The sequence below is a fragment of the Ahaetulla prasina genome, chromosome 1 (assembly GCF_028640845.1).
Source record: "Ahaetulla prasina isolate Xishuangbanna chromosome 1, ASM2864084v1, whole genome shotgun sequence".
NCBI classification, from domain to species: domain Eukaryota; kingdom Metazoa; phylum Chordata; class Lepidosauria; order Squamata; family Colubridae; genus Ahaetulla; species Ahaetulla prasina.
The window spans coordinates 365449000-365475916 of NC_080539.1; the positions used below are offsets into that span (position 1 = coordinate 365449000).

The following is a 26917-nucleotide window of genomic DNA, read 5'->3' on the forward strand; positions in this document are numbered from 1 at the left end:
GACCTAGGTCAACCACAGCCCTGATACAGCTCTCAATGAAATTGAGTTTGACAGCCCTGCTCTAGATTCATTGCTTCTGCTTTGAAAATACGAGCCAATCCTTTTAAAATCCTCCAAATCGAGGAACAAGTTCACTTTGAGGAAATTTTAATGCAGCTTGGAATGCAGAAGAAAGTATCGTAGCAGTCAGTGAGCTGCTAAGCTGCTTCTGTGTTCTACATGTGACATAACTGGTGGGACCTCTAGAGTTGTGGCAATTCAGACAAATTAGCTATAGTATCAGGGTGTTCTCCTCCCGTTTCTTTTCTTTTCTTTTCTTTTCTTTTTTTGCAGTTATATTCTCCCCATAGGCTCTGTAGTTCCACTCTGTTATCAAAATCCTGGGAAGGAAAATAGGGTGTTGGACTGGGTTTATTTGTTCATCAGGTTTTTCCAAAAACATGTCCACCCCCCGCCCCCGACTGAATTAGGACTTGTGATGCAATTTATTCATTTCCTTACTCAGAGCCCAGGTATAGGTTCCCACCCTCTTTTTTCTCTATCCCGATATGTCACAACAAGGGAAATACCCGGATCTTTTTCCTTTTAACACAGAACATAGTGTGCTTAACAAGGGAGGGCCTATTGCAAGGGTGAAATGCTCCCGGTTCAGACCGGATTGTCCAATCTGGTAGCGATGGTGGTGGGTGGTTTGGGGAACCGGTAGCAAAAATCCCTGCCCCCCCCCCCACATGCCCTGCTGAGCCACGCGATCATCAGAGTTTTGTTTTTTTTTTAACTTTGAAAAGCATTTTTTCTTCAGCAAAAAAAATGCTTTTAAAAGTAAAAAAAAAAACCTCTGATGATCGTGCAGCTCAGCTGGGATCATCAGAACCTTTTAAAAGCATTTTTTTACAAACTCTTCGGCCGAAGTGGTTATGAAAAAATGCTTTTAAAAGTAAAAAAGTTGGCCACGTCCACCTGGTCACATTACGCCCACCACCACCAAGCCACGCCCACAGAACTGGTACTAACAAATTTTGCATTTCACCCCTGGCCCAACACCAATAATTTGAAAGCTGGCTATGGTGAACTTGTTTCCATGAATCTTGGCCACACGGTTAATTTTTGATGTATGGTGGCAGCTGATGCCTTTAAACACTAAAGGTAAATATTAATTTTTAAAAAAAAATTAGCTTCCCTCTGGGAAACCGTATGTCTTCAGAGTTGCTCTACTGCAGTTCCCCAGAGTTTTTTCTTGGAAGAAGGCAAGATTTTATGCTGTGTTAAATTGATACTACTGTGTTTTTAATATTGTTTTTATTTGGCTCCTAGACATGTTGGTGACAACCATATTGATTCAGTGAAACTTGAAAGCAATATGAGAAACAGCAGTTAATTCAAATACAATTGCTTAATTGCTCATTGGGTCTGGGTATTTTTAGAGTCTGTTTATCGTGCTGCCTTTGAAGTGCTTTACTTTGAAATTCAGGATAACTATCTCCAAATGTACCTGCCCTTGAAGCCCTTGTTAGAAATCCTTCTCCCACTTTGTTGTCCTTCATTTTTATTAACAATAGATTAACGGAAAGTATGCCAGCTGCTGTAAGAAAGACAGAAAGGTACAGCATAACAGAAATACTTAGAATGCTTTGCATCTTTCCTATCCCTGTGTTTCCTAGGTCTGTTTGTGAAGTTCAGTGGGAAGCCGAATTTTTCACTCTGCAAGACAATAACAACAAACTGGTGGCTGCCTTGCATGAAGCTAATGCCAATGTGGAACAATGGAAGCAGCAGCTGGCAGCATATCAGGAGGAGACGGAAGCCCTGCGCCAACGAGTGAGTGGCGGCCCAAGAGATTCACTCAAGGTTCTCCATTGGAGGAGGGATAGGGAAGTAAGGCATCCTCATCCCACAGGGCCTCTCACCCTGCCTGGTGGAAGCCCTCTCTCCCCCACCATATTCCTTTGAGGCCTATACAGGTAGTCCTTGACTTGCAACAGTTCATTTAGTGACCAGTCGGAGTTACAGCAGCACCGAAAAAAGGTGACTTATGACCATTTTTCACATTTACAACCAGGGGTGAAATGTAAAATTACATTTACATTTTTACAAATTACCGGTTCTGTGGGCGTGGCTTGGTGGTGGGGGTAATGTGACTGGGTGGGCGTAGCCAACTTTTTTTTTTTTTTTAACTTTTAAAAGCATTTTTTCTACAACCTCTTCGGCCAAAGAGCTTGTAGAAAAAAATGCTTTGAAAGGGTTCTGACGATCCCAGCTGAACTGCCTGATCATCAGAGGCTTTTTTTTCTTACTTTTAAAAGCATTTTTTTGGCCAAAGAAAAAATGCTTTTAAAAATAAAAAAAAACCTCTGATGATCGCTTGGCTCAGCTGGGCATGTAGGGGGACAAGGGGGGGGGCAGGGATTTTTTGCTACTGGTTCTTTGAACCACCTGCTGCCATCACTACCATATTAGGCGATCCTGTCTGAACCGGGAGCATTTCACCCGTTTACAACCATTGCAGCATCCCCGTGATTGCATGCTCAAAATTCAGACACTTTGGTAACTGACTCATATTTATGACAGTTGCAGTGTCCTGGCGTCATGTGATTGCCTGTTGCAACCTTATGACAAGCAAAATCAATGGGGAGCCAGATTCACTGAACAACCGTGTGACTAACGTAACAACTGGCCTTTATCTTAACATTCACATGTACAAAATAAAACGTCAAAACTCTCAAACTTTATTTTTGATTATAAAAAGGGAAGTATTGACATTTGAAATAACTAAATAAAATAGATTAAACTGCTGAAACTGTTTTGTTTCTTACAAGATTTTTTTTTTAAATTAGGATACTTGTAACAAAATTGCATTATTTTCTTTTTCCCACGTTTTTGTTTTTATTGGTGGTATAAAATAGCTAGAAAACCTTTTTGCTGAAAGATTTTTTTTAACAAAACATTGAATGAGGTGCATATTTGAGTTCTTAGAATTTCAGCTCTCACTAATTATTGTGTGTAAAAAACAGAATTTTCCATCTGTTGTACATTTTCCATGGTGAAAATAAGTTAGATTTAATGCAGGTAGTTCTTGACTTACGACCTCAATGGAACCCAAAAAAATGTCTTGCTAAGTGAGACATTTGTTAAGTGAGTTTTGCCCCATTTTACGACCATGTTTATCCCATTTGTTAAGTGAATCACTGCAATTGTTAGCTTAGTAACACGGTTATTAAGTGAATCTGACTACCCCATTCAACTTTGCTTGTTAAAAGGTTGCAAAAAGGGATCACATGACCCTAGGACAGTGGTTCTCAACCTGTGGGTCGCGACCCGTTGGGGTCGAATGACAATTTGCCAGGGGTCGCCTAAGACCATCAGAAATATGGGAAGTATACTTGCGAGTCGAAGAATCACGAATTCGGCTTCAGGCGCGATGAATTAAAAAAGAGAGAAATCTTTGCTCTGATGTCTCCCTCTCAAGCCAGCTGCAATCACTCCCAATCTCTAGCCTAATCTGGCTTCAGGCGCGATAAACTTAATAGGGGAGGAGTCTCCGCTTTAATGCCTCTGTCCTCAAGGCAATCGCAAGCAGTTCAGATCGCTAGCCAATACGGCTTCAGGTGCGATAAATTCAAAATGAAAATAATTTTACGGTTGGGGTTGCCACGTTGTAGGGAATTGTATTAAAGGGGTCGCAGCACTATAAAGGTTGAGAACCACTGCCCTAGGACATTGCAACTGACATAAATATGAGTCACTTGCCAAGTGTCTGAATTTTGATCATGTGACCATGGGGATGCTGAATCAGTCATAAGTGTGAAAAGCAGTCGTAAGTCACTTTTTTCAGTGCCATTGTAACATTGAATGGTCACTGAATGAACTGTTGTAAGTTGAGGACTACCTGTGTTGAAATGTTGGGAGGGAAATCGTTCTCTAATACAGGGGTCTCCAACCTTGGCAAGTTTAAGACTTGTGGACTTCAACTCCCAGAATTCCTCAGCCAGCAAAGCTGGCTGAGGAACTCTGGGAGTTGAAGTCCACAAGTCTTAAACTTGCCAAGGTTGGAGACCCCTGCTCTAATAAATACAATCAGTTTAGCTTTTCTGTGCAGTATGTATGTTGCTGTCTGGATTAGGGATTGCACACCAAATGCTGATGGCGCATTGGTTTCCTGTAAGGCTTGGTGAAGAAAGGGTACCACGGGGAAGCCCTTCTGAGGTTGTACATGTTATTTCCCCCAAATCACTGCTTCGTTCCGCTTAATTGCAGCCGGCTAGTGCTGAGCAGTGGCAAACTGAGACTTTTTTCTACTTATCGAGTAAACATTGCAGCTAAAGTCTGTGACAAGCTAGATTTAAGAAAGGCGGCTCGGAGCCCACGCTGACCTCCTTCTAACCTTCATTCACAATTTTTATCTACTGCAGCAGCTTTGCTACACTTGAGAATCTTGTGTGTGACGAAATAGATTTTATCTGTAGATCAATCCGGCCTCGCTTAATGTATTTTGCCACTCAGGGTGATTTGGCAATGAATGAAGCCATCATTTGCAACGTGTGCCGTTTCCAACTCCTCCTCCTCCTCCAAACACGCCTTCCTAAAATTTGGGATTCCAAATTACATGAACATTCACTAATTCGAAAACGGAACTGATAAGACTTCACTGTTTCTGTTTTTTTAAACTGTCTGAATTCTTGAATAGAGTGCTACACTGTATCATTCATTATTTCTTTCAGACCTTCCCATTCATGTTCATTTTTCATCTTCCTTTGCTTTACTAATAGCAATAGCACTTAGAAGTCTATGCCGCTTCACATCCCTCTCTAAGCAGTTTACAGAGTCAGCATATTGCCCCCAACAGTGTCTTTGCCTTCAGCGAGAGAAGAAAACAGTTATTATTATATTTATTATTATTATTTATTATTATTATTTATTAAATTTTTATACCGCCCTTCTCCCGAAGGACTCAGGGCGGTTTACAGCCATGATAAAACACAACAACAGGATACACATAAAACCATAATTTAAAAAACTTATTCTACAAATGGCCGAATTAAAACATTTAGAATAAAACCCCAAATTTTAAAATGTTAAAACATTAAAACTAATTAAAATCCTATTAAAATCCTATGCCAGTCCTGCGCGAACAAACAAATAGGTCTTCAGTTCTCGACGGAAAGTCCGAAGGTCCGGCAGTTGCCGAAGTCCAGGGGGAAGTTCGTTCCAAAGGGTGGGAGCCCCCACAGAGAAGGCCCTCCCCCTGGGGGCCGCCAGCCGACATTGCTTGGCGGACGGCACCCTAAGGAGTCCCTCTCTGTGCGAGCGTACAGGTCGGTGGGAGGCATTCGGTAACAGCAGGCGGTCCCGTAAGTTGTTTTAAAGTCTCATTTGTAATATTTCTGTGGGCATTTTACTGGTGCATTTATGCATGAATAAAATATCACCTGGATTAAATTGTAGATGCAGTCGTATTATATGTGCCCACTTTCCCCAAAGGAAGCAAGTTTATTTATTTATTTATTTATTTATTAAACTTATATACCGCACCATCTCCCATAGGACTCAGGGCGGTTCACAGGCATATTAAAACAATATAAAACAATATAATAAATAGACTTTTAAAACCCAGATTAAAACTAAATATTATCAAGGCCTGATCACTAAAACAATAAGAACCAATAAAACCCCCATTAAAATTTGTTTAAAACATTTTTGTTCTTAGGCTAGTCCCGCTGAAATAATAGAGTCTTCAGTTCACGCCTGAAGGTCCGGAGGTCAGGGAGTTGTCGTAATCCAGGAGGAAGCTCATTCCACAGGGCTGGTGCCGCCACAGAGAAGGCCCTCCCCCTGGGGGTCGCCAACCTGCATTGTTTGGTCGACGGCACCCTGAGGAGGGCCACTCTGTGGGAGCGCACAGGTCGTTGGGAGGCAATCGGTGGCAGAAGGCGGTCTCAAGGTATCCCGGTCCTAAGCCATGGAGCGCTTTAAAGATGGTAACCAAAACCTTGAATTGCACCGGAAGACTACGGTAGCCAGTGCAGGCCGCGAGGATAGGTGTTATATGGGAGCAACGCGGTGCTCCTCTATCACCCGCGGCCGCATTCTGACTAACTGGAGCCTCCGGTGCTCTTCAAGGGGAGCCCCATGTAGAGAGCATTGCAATAGTCCAGGCGGAAGTGACGAGGCGTGAGTGACCGTGCGTAAGGCGCCCCGGTCAAGGAAGGCGCAACTGGCGAATCAGATGGACCTGATAAAGCTCCCTGGCGACGGCTGTCAAATGATCCTCTAAGGACAGCCGGTCGTCCAGGAGAACGCCTAAGTTGCGCACTCCTCCTGGGGTCAGTACTTCCTCCCCCACAGTCAGCGATGGTGTAAGCTGACTGTACCGGGAAGCCGGCACCCACAGCCACTCTGTCTTGGATGGGTTGAGTCGAAGCCTCCCCATCCAGACCCGTACGGCCTCAAGACACCGGCCCATCACCTCAACGGCTTCATTGGGGTGGTTCGGGGTGGAAATGTACAGCTGGGTGTCATCAGCGTACAGGTGGTAATCCACCCCGAAACCACGGATAACCTCACCCAGCGGCTTCATATAGATGTTGAACAGGAGAGGCGAGAGGACAGACCCCTGAGGCACCCCACAAGTGAGGCGCCTTGGGGTCGACCTCTGCCCCCCTGCCAACACCGTCTGCGAACGGTCAGAGAGATAGGAGGAGAACCACCGATACACGGTGCCTCCCACTCCCAATCCCCCCAACCGTCGCAGCAGGATACCATGGTCGATGGTATCAAAAGCCGCCGAGAGATCTAATAGAACCAGGACAGAGGAACAACCCCTGTCCCGGGCTCTCCAGAGGTCATCCACCAACGCGACCAAAGCCGTCTCAGTGCTGTAACCGGGTCTGAAGCCGGACTGGAACGGGTCCAGATAGACAGTTTCCTCCAGGTGCTGAGGAAGCTGATTTGCCACCACACTCTCAACAACCTTCGCTAAAAAGCGAAGGTTGGAGACTGGACGATAGTTAGCTAAAACAGCCGGGTCCAGGGAGGGCTTCTTAAGGAGGGGCCTCACCACCGCCTCTTTCAAAGCAGCGGGGAAGACACCCTCCAACAAAGAAGCGTTGGTAACTTCCTGGAGCCAGCCTCGTGTAACCTCCCGGTGGCCAAGGTTGGAGACCCCTGCTCTAATAAATACAATCAGTTTAGCTTTTCTGTGCAGTATGTATGTTGCTGTCTGGATTAGGGATTGCACACCAAATGCTGATGGCGCATTGGTTTCCTGTAAGGCTTGGTGAAGAAAGGGTACCACGGGGAAGCCCTTCTGAGGTTGTACATGTTATTTCCCCCAAATCACTGCTTCGTTCCGCTTAATTGCAGCCGGCTAGTGCTGAGCAGTGGCAAACTGAGACTTTTTTCTACTTATCGAGTAAACATTGCAGCTAAAGTCTGTGACAAGCTAGTTTTAAGAAAGGCGGCTCGGAGCCCACGCTGACCTCCTTCTAACCTTCATTCACAATTTTTATCTACTGCAGCAGCTTTGCTACACTTGAGAATCTTGTGTGTGACGAAATAGATTTTATCTGTAGATCAATCCGGCCTCGCTTAATGTATTTTGCCACTCAGGGTGATTTGGCAATGAATGAAGCCATCATTTGCAACGTGTGCTGTTTCCAACTCCTCCTCCTCCTCCAAACACGCCTTCCTAAAATTTGGGATTCCAAATTACATGAACATTCCACTAATTCGAAAACGGAACTGATAAGACTTCACTGTTTCTGTTTTTTTAAACTGTCTGAATTCTTGAATAGAGTGCTACACTGTATCATTCATTATTTCTTTCAGACCTTCCCATTCATTTTCATTTTTCATCTTCCTTTGCTTTACTAATAGCAATAGCACTTAGAAGTCTATGCTGCTTCACATCCCTCTCTAAGCAGTTTACAGAGTCAGCATATTGCCCCCAACAATATGGGCCGCGGTGTGGCTCAGGCTGTAAGAAGCCTGTTATTAAACACAGCTGCCTGCAATTACTGCAGGTTCTAGTCCCACCAGGTCCAAGGTTGACTCAGCCTTCCATCCTTTATAAGGTAGGTAAAATGAGGACCCAGATTGTTGGGGGGGCAATAAGTTGACTTTGTAAATATACAAATAGAATGAGACTATTGCCTTACACACTGTAAGCCGCCCTGAGTCTCCGGAGAAGGGCGGGATATAAATGTAAAACAAAAAAAAAACCAAAAAAACCCCAGTGTCTTTGCCTTCAGCGAGAGAAGAAAACAGTTATTATTATTTTTATTATTATTATTTATTATTATTATTTATTAAATTTTTATACCGCCCTTCTCCCGAAGGACTCAGGGCGGTTTACAGCCATGATAAAAAACAACAACAGGATACACATAAAACCATAATTTAAAAAACTTATTATACAAATGGCCGAATTAAAACATTTAGAATAAAACCCAAATTTTAAAATGTTAAAACATTGAGACTAATTAAAATCCTATGCCAGTCCTGCGCGAACAAACAAATAGGTCTTCAGTTCTCGACGGAAAGTCCGAAGGTCCGGCAGTTGCCGAAGTCCAGGGGGAAGTTCGTTCCAAAGGGTGGGAGCCCCCACAGAGAAGGCCCTCCCCCTGGGGGCCGCCAGCCGACATTGCTTGGCGGACGGTACCCTAAGGAGTCCCTCTCTGTGCAAGCGTACAGGTCGGTGGGAGGCATTCGGTAACAGCAGGCGGTCCCGTAAGTTGTTTTAAAATCTCATTTGTAATATTTCTGTGGGCATTTTACTGGTGCATTTATGCATGAATAAAATATCACCTGGATTAAATTGTAGATGCAGTCGTATTATATGTGCCCACTTTCCCCAAAGGAAGCAAGTTGCACAGACAATGTTTATGTTGTCTTGGGACAAAGGTTTTTCTTTTTGGGGAAAAGATCAGTGAAGATTTCTGTAAAGTTTGAGTTTACAAATGTGAGGGTTTGCTTGCTTTTGTGTCTTAAAGTCAGCATTGACTCCTGCAGTTGCTAAGTCCCTACAATTTTCTTGGCAACATTTTCAGAAATAGCTTCCCCTTCCCCTTCTCCTCCTTTGATCTCAGAGGGAGGGAGTGTCCCAAAACTACCCAACTGGCTTTGTTGCTAAGGCAGGATTAGAAATCATGCTCTCCTGCTTTCTAACCTGGTACTTTAAACACTACACCAAACTGGCCTCCTTCTATAAGATGAGCCTAGGAAAAAATAACGCTTAACGGATCAACAGTCGCCACAAAGATAGTCCCACCTTCCCTGCACTTCCCTGGTGGACTTCAACTCCCAGAATTCCCCAGCCAGCAAAGCTGGGAGTCGAAGTCTGCCAGGCTTAAAGTTGCCAAGGTTGGAGACCCCTGGTCTAGAATATTTACATGTTTTCAAAACATGACTGACAAAGGTCAGTTAGCTAAGCCCCCTTTGGGCCAAATTTAATCTTCTGAGAGATTGTTGGATTCATTTGACTTTTTGTTGTTCTCACAACACTCTATCCCTATTCCTTCACTAACCAAGTTAAAACTATCATGGGAGCTGAGCCTCAAGAGTGGGAAAGATTACTCCATTACGCAACAATTTCCCAAAAGAAGGCATAGTTCTCAAACCCGACCTAGCCATGGCTTTCTCCAACTTGGTGTTCCACAAATGCGTTGCATCCTACCGCTCAGAGAAATTCTAGCCAACATACATTATTAAAAGCAAGATTGTCAAGGTATGGAATACTGAACTCCATCTTTCAAGATCTGATTTAGTAAGATAGTTCTTATTGCCTGAAGCTTATATTTACATTGTCAGGCCTGGAAACCATACTAGACTTTAGGGTTCCAGACGCTGCCACATTTTTCCCCTGAGGGGAAGAAGGGGGGCTGAGGAGTATGGTAACATTCTTCAAGCGGTCAAGGTCGGATGGTGTTCACATCTGCAGGAAGAGTGGCGAGAAGATATTCGAATGAACTGGGAGAACGTGGGACCATGTGACCATCAAAGGGGTCAGGGGGGTGGGACTCTTGGGGTTTGTATAACTGGGAAAAGAATCCGGAAGTTCTGTTTTGGAATTTCACTCATCGTGTGCCAGTTTCCTCATGCTAGTAAAGAACTCTGAAAAACAATGGCTTCTGAGTTTTTTTATGCAGAAGAGGTTTTTCTGGAACCTTGACATACATCCATCAGAATGGGAATATTTCAAGTGTCCTCTTGTCTTTTTCTAAATTTGTAATTCTACATTTATATCAGAAAAACATCAGGGATTCTTCTTTTCTCCATTATTTTTTACTGGTGCATGTTTTATATCTGTATCAAGTTCTGCAGCCCAACTCACTGAGCCCATTTCCAAAACAACTGTTCCTTCTATGCGTCTTCTGTTTTCGCTGCTGTTTGCATAGCAGTGTCTGGAACAGGAGGAAGCCCAGCTACCTTTGATAATTTTGCAAGAGTGTAAACAATCACCCTTCCTTGGGTCTTGCAGATTTGAGTCAGCAGAATACAACAGCTGGGCCTCTGATTTTGTTGAGCTCCTTCAGGCATAGTATGTAGGCTTTTTGGGTGAAAGAATGGAGTGAAAGAATTGGGTGAAAAGGGAGAAAGAGTTATATAAGGTCACTTACTTTACTTAAATAAAAAGCATCAGACTAGCATTTGCTTTCTTATTTTAAGATTTTGTGAATAATGGATCTAGATATGGGATAGAAGAATAGAGTTGTAAGGGATCTTGAAGATCAGCTAATCCAACCTCCTGCTCAAGCAGGAGACCTATACAAATGGTTGTCCAATCTCTCCTTGAAAACTTCCAGTGTTGGATCACCCAAAACTTTTGGAGGCAAGCAGTTCCACTGGTTAATTGTTCTAACGCAGGGGTAGTCAACCTTTTTATACCTACCGCCCACTTTTGTATCTCTGTTAGTAGTAAAATTTTCTAACCGCCCACCGGGTCCACAGTAATGCGCCGTGTATCGTCGTCTGCGCATGCCTCTCGCGCATCGTGGATTGGGTTGAGGGGGGCATCGGCTACCAGCTCTGCTTGTCTGTTACAGCTGGGTGGTGTGGAGGGAGATGCGCGAGCTATTCTGGGACAAGGCTCTTTTGTTTGCGGTTGCACTATAGCGCCATTTAGTTTCACTTACATAACGTGAATTAAACTTACGCGCAGGCGATACAAATAGTATATTTTCAAAAATTTAAATTGTCACGGGGAATTTTATGAAAACCTAATGAAAATGTTTTTAAATAATGCTACGAAATTTTTTTTAAAAGTCAATTAAATTAAAAAAAAGGAAAGTGCTTCAGTATCAGATGAAACCCCTACCACCCACCATGAAAGATGGAACGCCCACTAGTGGGCGGTAGGGACCAGGTTGACTACCACGGTTCTAACTGTCAGGAAATTTCTCCTTAGTTCTAAGTTGGATCTCTCCTTGATTCTTTCTAGGAACCAGGAGGATCGACGGCCTTAGAAGCTATCAGGAATTGCGTATAGAAAATTGCAATACTGATTTTTATTTTATGTATAGAAAAATACAAATTTGGGGTATAGGACAAGCCTGCTAATGTTTCTCGACATTAGCAATGTTAAGAAAGGCACACTTCAACTCCCAGAATTCCCCAGCCAGCATGTTTTAAGATGGGTGGACTGCCTTCTATCTTACGAACTGCTTCATTCTTCCAGTAACATCCCCATCCACAAGTAGCAATCAGTGGCTTTCTATCGACACGATAGGTATTTCCATGTCCTAAAACAAACCTTTTTTGTCCTAGAAGCTGGAAATGCTGAGAGCATTGAATTTTAGTATGCAAAACGGATGCCTTACCTTCAGTGAATGCCCTTCTTTTAGCGGCTACGAAGTGCCGGGTTTGATATATTAGAGCAAGTCTGTGAATGAATAGAGAGGTTTCTGGCTTTAAGAAAGCTGATAAAGCATATGTTTGCGTTTGTGTGTGTGTGTGTATCAGAGAGACTGAGAAGAAATAGCAGTGATTGCACTTGAAAGAAATGAAAGGGTACAGAAAGGGCGAAGCACACATCAGGAGAATAGGCTAAATTTCAGGCAGAAATAATTGTATATTTCCCAGTAAGCTTCCTATCTGAATTGTTGGATGCTTCATTCCTGCTCACCAAATTGTTTCTTCAATGGTGCGGAATATGGGAGGAATCGTCTGGTCTGCTATTTTCCTTCTGTTTTCTGCTGCTGTTAGGTACATAGAGGCCGAATAACTCAGGGCTATTCTCTTTGGGACTGTCCATGCTCATTACACAGACTATTGTACCAGTAGTTCCGGAAAGTCCCTGCCTTTTGATAGGTACACATACGGCATGTAGAGATACATGAATTATATATTATGTGCATTAGTTTTGCATTTCATGCTTTCCTCTCTTCCTCTTTTTTTTTTTTTTGCCTTTTGGATGTTAGCTGATTTTAATAAATAAGCATCAAGCATCATATTTTTGCTAGCTGTGCCGCACGGATGCTTACTCTGGTCTGGCTATAGGGATTGACTTGGAGGGCTCTGGGTGCAAACTAAAGGGCCTTATCCAATTTTCCATCATGCATTATATTACGTTAGAAAAGGTGCTGCATGGGTTTGTTTGGGCTTAATTAATGCTTAATTAGCATTCAGGGAAAAGGACTGAGTAATCAGTAGTTTGAGAAATAATCTTATCAGCCACTTTGCTAACTGTCTTTTCAGAGATAGAAAACTCCAGAAATTTTACAGTCCTCCTGCTCAAAACAAACATTCTAATATAGTAACTCAAATATGGAAAGGGATAGGGGCCGGAATAGCTCAGGCTGTTAGAGCCTGTTATTAGAACACAGTAGCCTGCAATTACTGCAGGTTCAAGCCCGGCCCAAGGTTGATTCAGCCTTCCATCCTTTATAAGGTAGGTAAAATGAGGACCCAGATTGTTGTGGGGGCAATAAGTTGACTTTGTAAAAATATACAAATAGAATGAGACTATTGCCTTATACACTGTAAGCCGCCCTGAGTCTTCGGAGAAGGGCGGGATATAAATGTAAACAAAAAAAAACAAAACAAAAAAAAAGTGGATGGATTGTCACAGTAGAACAAAATAAGCAAATAAAAGATTATGGAAATTGAGGCCCTTTCCTCCACTTATCTCCCTTAAACAGAGCACTGGGCATAGGTGAGGGTATTGCTTGACATAGTGTAAGATGCCCTGAGTCTTCGGAGAAGGGCGGGATATAAATGCAAATAAAAAAAATAAATAAAAAATTTCAGGGTGGTTTGTGGATAGAAGACAATTCATTTTTCTGCTCTTTTTTTCATAACGATTGTTCCCCGTTCATCTCAAATCCATATATTATTCAGACTTAAGTTGATGGTATGATTATTTTGTAGCCCATCACTTTTCAACAATTCCGCCGATGCTGTTCAGTCTAATCGCCTCCATTTTCCTTCTCTCCGCTTTCCCATAGGTGGCAGAGCTGGAAGCCCAGAGAGGCCACAATTCCTCAATCGATGTTAGGAAAGAGACCTGCCCAGCTTTAGAAGAGCTGGAACAGTTGGTGAAGGCCAAAGATGAGGTGAGTGGTTGCATCCCAGGTCTCTGAGCTGACAATCTAGAGCAGAGTTTATACATTCAGAAGTCTACAATTAAAAACATGAGAGATTCTGTGGGAGGTTTTTATTATATACCATATTTTTTGGAGTATAAGATGCAACTTTTCCCCCTAAAAAAGTGGGTGAAAATCTGGATGCGTCTTATACTACAAATGTAGCCCCGCCCAGCTTCTCAAACAGGGAGGTTTCAGAGGCTGAAAAAAGCATCAGAAAGCAAGCTTCAGAAAAAAAGCCCCCAAACAGAGCTTCAGGAAAGAAGCCGCCAAGCACAGCTTCAGAGGCTTTTTTTCTGAAGCTGTTTCGGAGGCTTTCACAGGCATAAAAAAAGTTTTTTCTGAAAAAAGAGTTTCAGAAGTTTCAGAAGCAGAAAAAAAAAAGCAAGGCACAGAGCTCACAACCAAGGAACCTATTGCTAAAATTCACCTCTGACTGGGGGTATTCTGGGAGGCTGATCCACCTGCCAATCAGCTTTTTTCTTATTTTCCTCCCCAAAAACGAAGGTGTATCTTATACTCAGGTGCGTCTTATACGCTGGAAAATATGGTAAGTAATTCCAGTGGTGAAATCCATTTTTTTTTTACTACCGGTTCTGTGGGCGTGACTTGGTGGGTATAGTGTGGCTTGGTGGGCGTGGCAGGGGAAGGAGTCTGCAAAATCCCCATTCCCTCCCCACTCCTGGGGGAAGGATACTGCAAAATCTCCATTCCCATCCCACTCCTGGGGCCAGCCAGAGGTGGCATTTGCCAGTTCTCTGAAGTACTCAAAATTTCCACTACCGGTTCTCCAGAACCTGCTGGATTTCACCCCTGACTAATTCTCTGATAAAGGAAAATAGTTGTAGCTCAGGGTTGTCATGAGGGGTCCTTGCTTCTCTCTGGCCTTGCTTGTTTTCTTGCAAACCTTTCATTACCCGGTTAGATAACATCATCTGTGCTATCATCACTAACACTGATGATGTTACCTGGTTAGGGTAATGAAGGGTCTGCAAGAAAACAAGCCAGCTCAGAGAGCACCAAGAGACCCCTCAATTCTCCGTATCTCATTCTGCAAGATTAGATTAATAATAGCGCTCTGTTTGCAGAGTGAAATAAAAAATGACTCGGGCTGTGATGTGTTTGCCAAGTCTGTTTCAGGGTTAAATTCAAAAGTGCTGCCAATATTTATTTATTTATTTATTTTATTTATTCGTACTTTTATACCGCCCTATCTCCCTAGGGACTCAGGGCGGTGTACAGCCATATAAAAAACACATGAATATACAAAGTAAAACATTCATCTAAAAAACTTATTATAAAGGCCAAATATTTAAAATAAACATATAAATAATAAAACTCAATTTAAAACCAAATCTAAAATTTAGACATTTAAAAATTTAAAACCCTAGTCCAGTCCTGCGCAAATAAATAGATGTGTCTTAAGCTCGCGGCGGAAGGTCCAAAGGTCAGGAAGTTGACGAAGTCCTGGGGGAAGCTCGTTCCAGAGGGTGGGAGCCCCCACAGAAAAGGCCCTTCCCCTGGGCGTCGCCAGTCGGCACTGCCTGGCCGACGGCACCCTGAGGAGTCCCTCCCTGTGAGAGTGCACGGGTCGGTGGGAGGCATTCGGTGGCAGCAGACGGTCCCGTAAGTAACCCGGCCCTATGCCATGGAGCGCTTTGAAGATCATTACCAAAACCTTGAAGCGCACCCGGAAGGCCACAGGTAGCCAGTGCAGTCTGCGCAGGAGGGGTGTTACATGGGATTTCATTTCCGATGGGGGGGGGAAGGCAGGCCATTCAATAGAGGACCAGATGGAAAACACGATGTAAAGTGCCAGTAGAGGGGAACAAACCGCAGCCACGCCTCAGGCCTCGCCTCAGGCCTCATCTCCCACCGCGGCCTCACCACGCCCACCGCCGATGGAACCGCGGAGCAGAGGACGCCACTGGAAAAGACCTATAAAGCTCTACAGGGCATGGAGGTGGGTAATTTGTGGGTCTGCCTCTGTACCCATCCCATCAGGTCCACCAGAAAGGGTGTGCTATGGGTCTCATCGATTAAGCAGGGTCATCATGCAGGAGGGAGAGGCTTTTCTGCCACAGCACCTGCCCTTTAGAACAGGGGTCTCCAACCTTGGCAACTTTAAGACTTGTGGACTTCAACTCCCAGAGTTCCTCAGCCAGAGTTCCTCCTCCGTGATCTCCTTTTGTGACCTTCTGACTAGCAGTCAATGAAGAAACCAGATTCACTTCATAACCGGGCTGCTAACTTATCAACTGTACTGATTCACTTAACAACTAAGGCAGGAAAAGTCGTAAAATTCACTTAACAATATAAAATTTGGGCTCCATTGTGGTCGTAGGTCGAGGACTACCTGTATTGCGTTTTTACTCTCTTCCGGCATTTTGTTTATTGTTATTTGGTTCTTTTTAACTATGTGAGTTAAAAGAGTCACAAATGTGAGATGGGCAGTTGTACAAATAACATTAAATAAATAGCTACAATGAACCAGCCTAGAAGTGCACAAACCCAGGTCACACAACGTGTTCATTGATCAGAGCCTTTGAATCCACAATTTTGGGTTAATGGAGTCAATTAGAGTGAAGCTACTTACTCTTCGATTGCAAAGGGCTCACAGAACCCGAGGTATTTCCTGGAGAAAAATGGACAGAGCATTATCTGCACTATCCTAATTGTCAGTTTGATTTATGTGACGGTGCTGCCAGAACTCCTGGCAAGGAGAGTTGACTTGGCTAGCAGGTGATCCAATTAAACGTGTAGAGGAAACAGAACTACAGGGGTCACCGATGCTGGCTTGCTTTTCTGTCCTTTACTACAGTAATTAGAGTTTGCATGGATCTAATATCCAAGGTGATTGTGCTGGGGGCGCATTGCCAACCTTCCTTTTCCTGGAATTGTGCAGGAGAGATGATGAGTCGCCTGAAGGATGCCTGAGGTGTCTGAGAACATGTGGCAACCTCTGCCTGTATCTGTTGATACAATATTCCTTTAAAAAAAAAACAACTCCCCCAATCTTGCTCTTATAAACTTGACGAATTTCATGACTTTAATGACTGCAAAAAAAAAAGGACCAGAGGATGGATAATAACTACCTGAGCTGCCTGCCCTCGTTGAGTTAAAGCTGAATTGAACGATTTTGTGCCCAAATTGCACTAATGCCAGAGAACTGACACTACAATGAAGAAGACACAACCATAGAATTCCACGAGTGCCCATCTTGAAAGGAGAAGGGGAAATTCCCCCAAAATGTAAAGAGAAATGACAGTTGTGTCTCTTAGGATCCTATTGCCAAATGCTGCACCTTGTACACCCGCAGTTACAAACGGGAGCCAGTGTGACAGAGGTGCGCCTTCTCCTCGCACACAGCGAGCAAAACAAGCGGCCTGGCTAGTAATGGCATTACTGATGCATTATTGATGCATTGCTGTAGCATGACTGATTTTGAAGCATGCGAATCCTCTTTCGCTATTCAGAAACAGAGCCCGACAACCCCTTGCCTCTAGCGACTTCCCCTGCTTACCGGGCCTTCAATGAGCCCAAATGGAGAAGAGACTCAGCCAGGGACACAAACGCTCAGGGGGTCCACACAAGAATAAGGAGCGCTCCATTCATGCACAATGACTGCAGTTGCCTCTAAGGGAGACACAAAGCTTAAAAAAAGCAGGAAGAGATGAGAATAGGATCCAGCTTGCTATTTGCAAAGGAAAAAAACAACAGCAGAAACACAGCTTTTGAAAACCTAAATCCACATTGCTTACCTCCACAATTCACCGGCATGTAGAATTAGATAAAGCGGCAGTATTCACCCAAATTTTTTTTTTTTTAATTCAAAAAGTTTTACAAAAAAATTTTCCCCCGCAACCCCCCTCCCTTCACTGATCCCTCCCCCCTCCCCCCTGATTTCCCGGAAGAAGCACAAGGTATAGTTAAAAATAAAACAAACATATGCTAAGAAAAATTTTCCCCAAAACTATTATACCAATTTTCCTCTCTAGCTCTGCCTTCCTTCTAACAAAACCAAAATCCTTCAGAAAAAAAAAATTAACAATTAACAGTAATAAAATATATAAATCAATAGAACAAATTAATCCTAAAGTATTTAAAACCAGTTAAAGCATAAAAATCCAATCCAATTCAAAGAATATCTCCCTTATAGCTTATATAAGTTACCCAAAATTCTTAACCTGGTTCACCATTAGATCTCGCATCACTTAATCATGCTAATTGAGTCAACAATTATTTCGGGGAACGTTTCTACCTAGCTGCAATCAAATTACCCTAAGCAGTTTGATTATGATTATGTTCCATTACATCAGTGTCAACTGCTAGTGAACAGCTGAGATTTTTTTTTTCTGTAGGATAATCTGTTTTCTAATTGTTCCATCAGGTTTTCCGGCAGAATGTACTCCACTGTTGTAATCAAGCCCATCCATCTTGCTGCTATTCTCTCCCCCCCTTCCCCTCCCCCACTTTTCCCAGCATTGTGGACTTTTCTATAGAGTTATGTCTTCACAAAATATGATAATGTGTGGTCATTTGTGCCTGGAGTGAAAACTGTGGATTGATTTGTTCTATGATCTATTTGTTAGCTTTCATGGCTATCCGTATTATTCTTAGGAGTCTTCTCCGAATCAAAGTTCAAAAGCATCAGTTCTCTTTCTATCCCACGTCTTCAAAATCCAGCTTTTTAACTTCTGTAGCTGAAAATCATTGTCTGCACAATTCTGATTTTGTATAGGATTGACCCAAGGGTTAAATCCAGCAGGTTCTGATAGGTTCTGGAGAACCGGTAACGGAAATTTTGAGCAGTTCGGAAAACCCGCAAACACCACCTCTGGCTGGCCCCAGAGTGGGGTGGGAATGGAGAGATTTTGCAATATCCTTCCCCTGCCAAATCACCAAGCCACGCTCACCAAGCTACGCCCACAGAACCAATAATAAAAAAATTTGGATTTCACCACTGGATTGACCTGTCCCACCCATGGCAGAAGAGGAGGCATGTTGCACACCCCATCGGCCAGAGAATTCCAGCTGGCAGGGCCAGAAGAAGGGCCTTCTCTGCCATTAATGCCTGCCTTCTGGAACATCTCCCCGCCCCCCCGCCCCCCGAGCAAAGTCAGCTCCAACCCTCCTGATCTCCCATAAGAGCCTAAAGACCTGGTTCTGCCAGTTGCCTTGGGACACCAAGGGCTTCATGTTGGGCTTCATGCTGGAAGTGGCTGATAGATTAATATCAGATTCCCTGCTCCCCCTCCCCTCCCCACTCATCCAACACCCTCCCTCCCCATCTTTTACCGATTTGTATTTTTATATTTTTGTAGTGTTTTATTTATATAGTTATATAGTTTCATATTTTAATATTGTAAGCTGCTCACAGTGTGTTTCTTGACTGCTGGGTCCTCTGCTGCAGGGGTCTCCAACCTTAACAACTTTAAGACTTGTGGACTTCAACTCCCAGAATTCCCCAGCCAGCAGTTTCATGTAAAGGCTAAACTGTTGGGGAGAGAAGTTGAGCCTGTAGAGGGTAAGGGAGGTGACCTTGACAGAAGTGTGCAAGAACCTTTGCATAGGCAAGGATGGCTAAAATATTTAAGTCATACTAAACAAGTTCATCTTCAGAATATTCAGGCAGAGACTTCCCTGTGCCACTGTATTATAAGAAGGCAGAGATATAATATAACAACAGAGTTGGAAGGGACCTTGGAGGCCTTCTAGTCCAACCCGCTGCCCAGGCAGGAAACCCTACACCATCTCAATCAGATGGTTATCCAACATTTTCTTAAAAATTTCCAGTGTTGGAGCATTCACAACTTCTGCAGGCAAGTTGTTCCACTTATTAATTGTTCTAACTGTCAGGAAATTTCTCCTTAGTTCTAAGTTGCTTCTTTCCTTGATCAGTTTCCATCCATGTATAGCACAATCAGTTTCCATCAGATGTATAGCACAATCAGATTTGCAAGATTCTGTTATTATAGCAAATCTGAAAAAAAGTATACCGGTAGTTCTGGTCTTTTTCTGGACTTGATTTCCTGGTCTGGTTTACTTAGTGTTGCTGACAGACATTGGACATTTGGATTCTTCAATTCCATCAACAGACACATGGACCTACAACCCACCTACGAACCCCTCAGAATCCAAATCAACCACACAGCCAACCAGAGATGGCACCGACCCTCAACTAACCCATGTAACTTCCCCGCACCAGCAGTTCATCTCCCAGTGACCCTAATAGTAATAATAATAATAATAATAATAATAATAATAATAATAATAATAATAATAATAATAATAATAATATTTTAATTTGTATACCGCCCTTCTCCCGAAGGACTCAGGGCGGTTAACAGCCAAAATAAAAACAACAGACAAAGTACATACAATATAAATAAAACAGAAACTAAAAAACTTATTCAAAATTTGGCCCAAAATTTAAAACATATTTAAAACCCTAAAAACAAATTAAAAGTTAAAACCCATAAAAACATCTAAAAATCCTATGCCAGTCCTGCGTGGAAAAATAGATAGGTTTTAAGCTCGCGGCGAATGGTCCGAAGGTTGGGAAGCTGTCGGAGTCCAGGGGGAAGTTCGTTCCATAGGGTAGGAGCCCCTACAGAGAAGGCCCTTCCCCTGACCTGATTTAACCTCCCTATCTCAAGACTCTCACTGATGATTCACATCTGACCCATCCCAAGACTTTCCCTTGACACACCCACCCCTGAAGCCCTTATAAACAGAACACCAACCCTGACAACCCTAAACTCCACTGAAGATGTTACCTAGCCTGGTAACAAAACGTTCGGAAACCAACCCACAAGCTCGGAGAACAAACCTTCACCCTCATCCTACACCCGAATGATAGATATTGGCCACTATTGCAAAAGAACATATCACTCCATCCAAGTCCTGCCACAGGTCATCTGACTGATGCAGTTTGCATTCCACACCCAGGGAATCTTCCCTTAATGCTCTCATGATTGCCAGGTTAATTTGTTAGGCTTTTTGAGAAGATAACAGATATTTGTAAATGTAGCTCGTCTTCCCAGTTTATGGCATCTGTTTCCTTTGAACAAAATACTTTAAGGTTAAAACTACACCTCACAACTTGAATGGATTACAAGGTTCACACAACATCTGGACCATGAAAAGATCCCATTATCTGTATTATGTGAATCTTCTATTGAGCAGGATTTTTTTTCCCTCCCTCCCTCTCCGTTTGCAGACTCTGTACCTGTACCTGATCATCAGTGCCAAGATCAGTGTACATTTTAAGACTTGGGTTAATTAAAGACAGCTAGTTGAGATTGGTGGCAAGTTTTAGCAGCTTGCTTCCCTGCTTTAGAAGCAGAAAACTAGAGAAGGATGATAGTCCCCAAATGTTCCATTTCATCTCAAAGTTTAATCTGCCCTGTTTCCCAAAATAAATTGTGGAAGTACGAATTACATTTTTTTTCATGCTCAGTTTTGTTTTAACGTCGCTTCTCCGTTTTCTTTCATGACCTTCTCCCTGCCTACTTATGATTCAGGAGCTTCAACAACTGAGGAACCAAAAGGGGCTGCAGGAGCAACCAGATGATGAATATGAGGAAACCCGCCAAAAGGTGCAGGTAACAAAGACAATGGAGGGTGAGAAATGGTTATGGAAAAAGCCCAAGGGAGGACGTGACAAAATACCTGTATGGGGTGGTTTCTTTGCCACCAAGCAGCTTGGGTTGTGAACAGTTGTGATGTGATTCATTTCTTTGTTTCTTCCTGGTTTTCTTTCCTCTCCACCCAAAGGTGCTTTTTCAAGAGGCAACTGGACTTTTCTGGTTTTTCTTTGAAGAAGTTTCACTTCTCATTCAAGAAGCTTCTTCAGCTCTGACTGGATGGTAGGGAATGGAAAGATTTATACTCCTTGCAGACAGATGGTCATTTGCATCCCTTTAGAGAGTCGTTAAGGCTCTCTTATTGGAGGTTTATCTGTGTCATCGAGATCTACTGTGTTGTAGATACCGTGAATATACCACAAGTTGCTCAGTTTGTGTCTGGGTGTTTTATCCTTCGGGTGGACAAGCTTCTGCATTAGCTTGACCACCCCAAGGATAAAACACCCAGACACAAACTGAGCAACGTGATATATGCAGTACAATGCAGTAAGCCATGTGCAGATCTGTACAGTGGGGAAACAAAACAACCACTTCGTAAACGCATGGCACAACGTAGGAGAACAAAGCCATCAGGACTAGATTCAGCAGTCCATCTGCATTTAAAAGACAAAGGCTACTCTTTTGAAGACAGAAACGTCCACATTTTGGGGGACTGCTGGTTTGAAAGAGGGGTCAGAGAAGCCATCTATGTCAGAACTGAACAGCCCTCTCTCAACAGAGGGGGAGGAATATGACATCATCTATCTCCAGTCTACACCATGGTCCTTTCAGCAGTTCCAAGAAGGCTCCACACCCATTTGCGACACAGATAAACCTCCAGGTGGCCTCAACGATTCTCTAACAAAATGCAAATAACCAGCTGTCTGCAAGGAGTATAAATCCTTCCATTCCCCACCATCCAGTCAGAGCTGAAGAAGCTTCTTGGATGAGAAGTGAAACGTTTTCAAAAGAAAAACCAGAAAGTCCAGTTGCCGCTTGAAAAAAAGCACCTTTGGAACAACCATGACCTGGATGGCTGAGAATCCACAGACTTTGCTCTTGACCTTCTGGTTTACGTTATTTGTCTGAATCATAGCTTATGAATATTGGAAGCTGCCTTATGCCAGATCAGATACCTCTAGCCCAGAATGACCAGTACCCGCAACTTTGATGGGTTTCCACAGGAAAAACTGTTCCCACTTCTACTATCCTTTTATATAGGAGATGCCTGGGGGGAAGTCTGCCTAAGAAGCTCAGGTTCCTTTTCAAAGAGTGCCCAAGCCATAGAAATTACCATTGCAAGATGAAATTATTAAGAAAATAATGGAATGTGCAAAAATGAGTAAATTAACATTTGAAATTAGAGAACAGGAAGACGAGCAATATTATAAAATATAGGACTTATTTTACCAATGGCTAGAAGGAAAAATATGTTAAAAAAGATTTGAGAGAGGTTTCTATAGGGAAAGAATTGTTGAATAATATAATTGATTTAAGATGATGGAATGAATGATGTAATAAGATAAAATATTAATTTAGAATAATTTACATGAAATGACAGAATAAAATACTATAGTTAATTAAAGGATTAATTGATTGAAACATTTATTTATTTATTTATTTATTTATTTATTTATCGTATTTGTATACTGCCTATCTCCCTAGGGACTCAGGGCGGTTCACAGGCAAATAAAAAAGTACATATAAATACAGAATAAAATATCAATTAAAAAACTTATTCTGCACAGCCAAATAATTAAAAAAGAACAATATAAATAATAAAACCCATTAAAACCAATATAAATTTAAAATCTAGTCCAGTCCTGCGCAGATGAATAAATATGTTTTAAGCTTGCGGCGGAAGGTTCGGAGATCCGGAAGTTGACGAAGTCCTGGGGGGAGTTCGTTCCAGAGGGTGGGAGCCCCCACAGAGAAGGCCCTTCCCCTGGGTGTCACCAAACGACACTGTCTAGCAGACGGCACCCTGAGGAGTCCCTCTCTGTGAGAGCGCACGGGTCGGTGGGAGGTATTCGGTAGCAGCAGGCGGTCCCGTAAGTAGCCCGGCCCTATGCCATGGAGCGCTTTAAAGATAGTTACCAAAACATATGGATACATATTAGATCAACAAAATGTAAGATAAGACAAACTAATGGCACACATGTTGAAATTGCACAAAAGACTTGTAATCAACCTACCGACACACTGTATCTGGCTTGAAGATGTTTTTATGTTTGTTTATATCAAAAAATAAAAATAAAAATTCAAACAAAAAAAAAAAGGGTGCCCAAGCCAGGCTTTTCCAAGCTTATGGATATTTGATTTCCAGATGGTTTAGGACTCTTCCTTTTTCTTTCCTTAGGACCTAGAGAGACAGAACGCAGAGCTGGAACGGCGCTTGCATTTGTCCGAGCAGTCTCTCTCAGGGACCCTTTCTGAACGGGAGAAGATGTACCAGGAGGTAGCCAAATTGGCAGAGATCATGGACATGAAAATCTTTGAGCTGAGTGAGCTCAGACAAGAGTTGGCTAAACTTGTGGAGACCAACTAAACCAGGAAACTAAAGGAAGAGCCAACCCTCCTTTAACCCCGGCTTGGTGAGCTTGGGCAATCGGCATGGAGATGAAGTGAAGACTTTCTTGACTTGTCCAGTGGTTGCATCCTTTCTCCTGTGTGGACATCTTGGGAGAAGCGAGTCTAGAGGAGGTAGCGGCTGGAGAGGACCTCCAAGCCAATTTCTCCAGCCTTATTTTCCTTTCAGATGCTTCCATTTCTATAAACCGTGATGTGTTTTTTTTGCCTATCCTGAGGCAGTACGATGGGTTTTTCCACCCCAGTAGCTTTTGATAGAGAACTCTTCGACTCTTCCCCTCAGCCATCCTAAGGAACCGATGGCCGAGTCAAAATCCCCCTATTGTTCCCTGTAACCCTGGTGTTGTGTTTTTAGCAAGACTGCTTTTTATAGATGACTCCCTTCCTTCCGTGCGCAGTCAAGCACTCCTAAGAGAATCCATTTTGGGAAGAAATCTTGAGAAAGGACGATTCTTCTTTTCTCTTCTTCTTTGATTATATGTATCGTGGGGAGGGCTGTTTGTTTTTAATCTCAAAATAAGCACTGAATATTTTTTTTTTTAGCAAATCTGCAAACGATGATATTCTGCTCAAAAAACTGGGGGGGGGGGGGGAAGGCAAAAGTGGGAGGGTGCGAAAAGAATAAGGCGATCCCTAGGAGCAGGGAGGTACAAGCCGGATCATTTCTTAGTTTGACAGCTGCCAAACGCTGATGAATTAGGATATAGACTTAAAGGTACCTTCTTTATTTCTTTTTTTTTTGGTCTGACAAAAGCAATGCAATTCACACACAGCACCAAGCAATCGATCCAGAAGTGGGAGGGGGGGAGGAAGGGGGGGAGTTTGTAGGAACACAAGTTCTAGCATGCACCATGGTTACTTATCTTCCTTCAACCTGGCACCATGGTGGCCAGGAAAGATGGGAGGTGAATTCCAACATAGTTAGAGAGTACCTGGGTTTGGAAAGGTGTTTCTTGATTTAATTCCCCTTTCCGAATAGAATAGAATAGAATAGAATAGAATAGAATAGAATAGAATAGAATAGAATAGAATAGAATAGAATAGAATAGAATTTTATTGGCCAAGTGTGATTGGACACACAAGGAATTTGTCTTGGTGCATATGCTCTCAGTGTACATAAAAGAAAAGATACGTTCATCAAGGTACAACATTTACAACACAATTGATGATCAATATATCAATATAAATCATAAGGATTGCCAGCAACAAGTTATAGTCATACAGTCATAAGTGGAAAGAGATTGGTGATGGGAACTATCTTTGTTACCCCAAGCGCAAGGCTTGAAATAGGAGGCTAACATGTCAGGTCACTCAGAGGATTATTTTAGGACAGGGGTCTGCAAACTTGGCTCTTTTAAGACTTGTGGACTGGCTGAGGAACTCTGGGAGTTGAAGTCCACAAGTCTTAAAAGAGCCAAGTTTGCAGATCTCTGTCTTAGGAGATCAACCCTGGATTTGTTTGGAGCTAAAGTCATTCTCTCCAGTGAGCCAGTATAGCTTCTTTAGGAATCGACTGATCTTTCCCTGTTCTGAATTAGAACTCTATAGAAATTCCGCACCGGAAGGTGCACTCTATAGCAGGGGTCTCCAACCTTGGCAACTTTAAGACTTGTGGACTTCCAGAGTTGAAGTCAGAGTTCAATTCTGGGAGTTGAAGTCCACAAGTATTAAAGTTGCCATGGTTGGAGATCCCTGCTCTATAGCACTCCCATGTCTGCCATAAGTTTGTATTTTCAGGCCTTGCAAACCCTCTGGGGCGTGGTGATCTTTGCTCTGTTGTCACCAACTTTGTGGCACCCATGACTTAGTCCTTGTTTTTCTTTTTCACTCCCAAAATCAAGAGAATGATGGGAAGCAGCTGCTTCCAGCTTCTTTGGCAGCCGCTGAGCCAGACCTAAGAACGGCTATTGACCTTGATGTACAGTATCTATCCCAGATTGTGTCCTAGTGGCACATAAAAGTCAGGCAGCTGGCCAGGGAAGGAGATGACTGGGTTAGCCATGGCAAACGGTCTACATCTGAGCATGAGACATAAAGGGCCTTTGAGAATCCAGCATGCTCTGAAAAGATAGCAGCAGCTGCAGCAGCTTGTTAAAAGATCCCTTGGAACGGGCTGGCAGAGCGCGGCTTCCAGAGATGTGATCTTGAAAAGGGAGCAAATGCAAATCCCCCCCTGCTCTCTCTCTCCCCACTTCAAGAACCCAAATCTCTGGGCTTTGTTACGATATGGTTCTTCTGCTCATTTGGGTACTGTTTGCAGTTTGATAACATGATTAATAATGGTGTTAGTGAAAGTTTTTTATTGATATTTTCTCTCACTTCGGTTTAGTGCTATATGGTTGGAACAATAACCCAAGAAGTGATTTGTATGGACAAAACCTTGTGTGTGAATTTCTCTTGAATTTCTTCAGAGTTTCAACGGGCAAAGTGAAATCCCGCAGGGAAGGCTGACAAGCTTTGTTCTAAATTTAACTTTCCATTGTAAGATTCTAACACTTTTGATTTTTAACGTAAGAGTGAAAATGTAAGAAGAATCTCGTTGGATCTGTCCTGCCCGTTGCACCCAGCATGGTTGTTTCCAGCGTTGGCTGAACAGCTTATAAGGATGAGATGAGGTTTTGCAGTCAGTTGTTCCAATGCAATCAGTAATTTATTTATTTATTTATTTATTATTTAAATTTATATACCGCCCTATCTCCCGAAGGACTCAGGGCGGTTCACAGGCATATAAAACATCAGTGTACAAAATTAAAATAATCTTTAAAAAACTTATTCCAGTGCCCTATAATTAAAAATATAAATATAAATATTAAAATCAATTTAAAACCCCTATAAAATTTAAAATCTAAGCCAGTCCTGCACAGATGAATAAATGTGTCTTGAGCTCGCGACGGAAGGTTCGAAGGTCCGGAAGTTGACGGAGTCCTGGGGAGCTCGTTCCAGAGGCGGGAGCCCCACAGAGAAGGCCCTTCCTGGGCGTCGCCAGACGACACTGCCTAGCTGACGGCACCCTGAGGAGTCCCTCCTGTGAGAGCGCACGGGTCGGTGAGAGGTATCTGGTCGCAGTAGGCGGTCCCAGATAACCCGCCCTATGCCATGGGCGCTTTAAAGGTGGTCACCAAA

General features: G+C 42.9%; 1 protein-coding gene across 3 annotated transcripts in view; it reads left to right on the forward strand.

The window, feature by feature from the left end:
- The window catches only part of HOMER3 (homer scaffold protein 3), a 66643-nt gene extending 39929 nt beyond the window's left edge, over positions 1–26714 (forward strand). For 2 of the 3 annotated variants that reach the window (XM_058163468.1, XM_058163470.1), the window contains 4 exons: positions 1662–1818; positions 13440–13547; positions 21104–21184; positions 23565–26714. In XM_058163468.1, the coding sequence (XP_058019451.1) occupies positions 1662–1818; positions 13440–13547; positions 21104–21184; positions 23565–23753 (535 nt within the window). In that variant the 3' untranslated portion in view covers positions 23754–26714. The remainder of the gene's footprint in view (positions 1–1661; positions 1819–13439; positions 13548–21103; positions 21185–23564) is intronic. The other variant, XM_058163469.1, reaches the window with a different exon arrangement.
- The last annotated feature ends 203 nt before the right edge of the window (positions 26715–26917 follow it).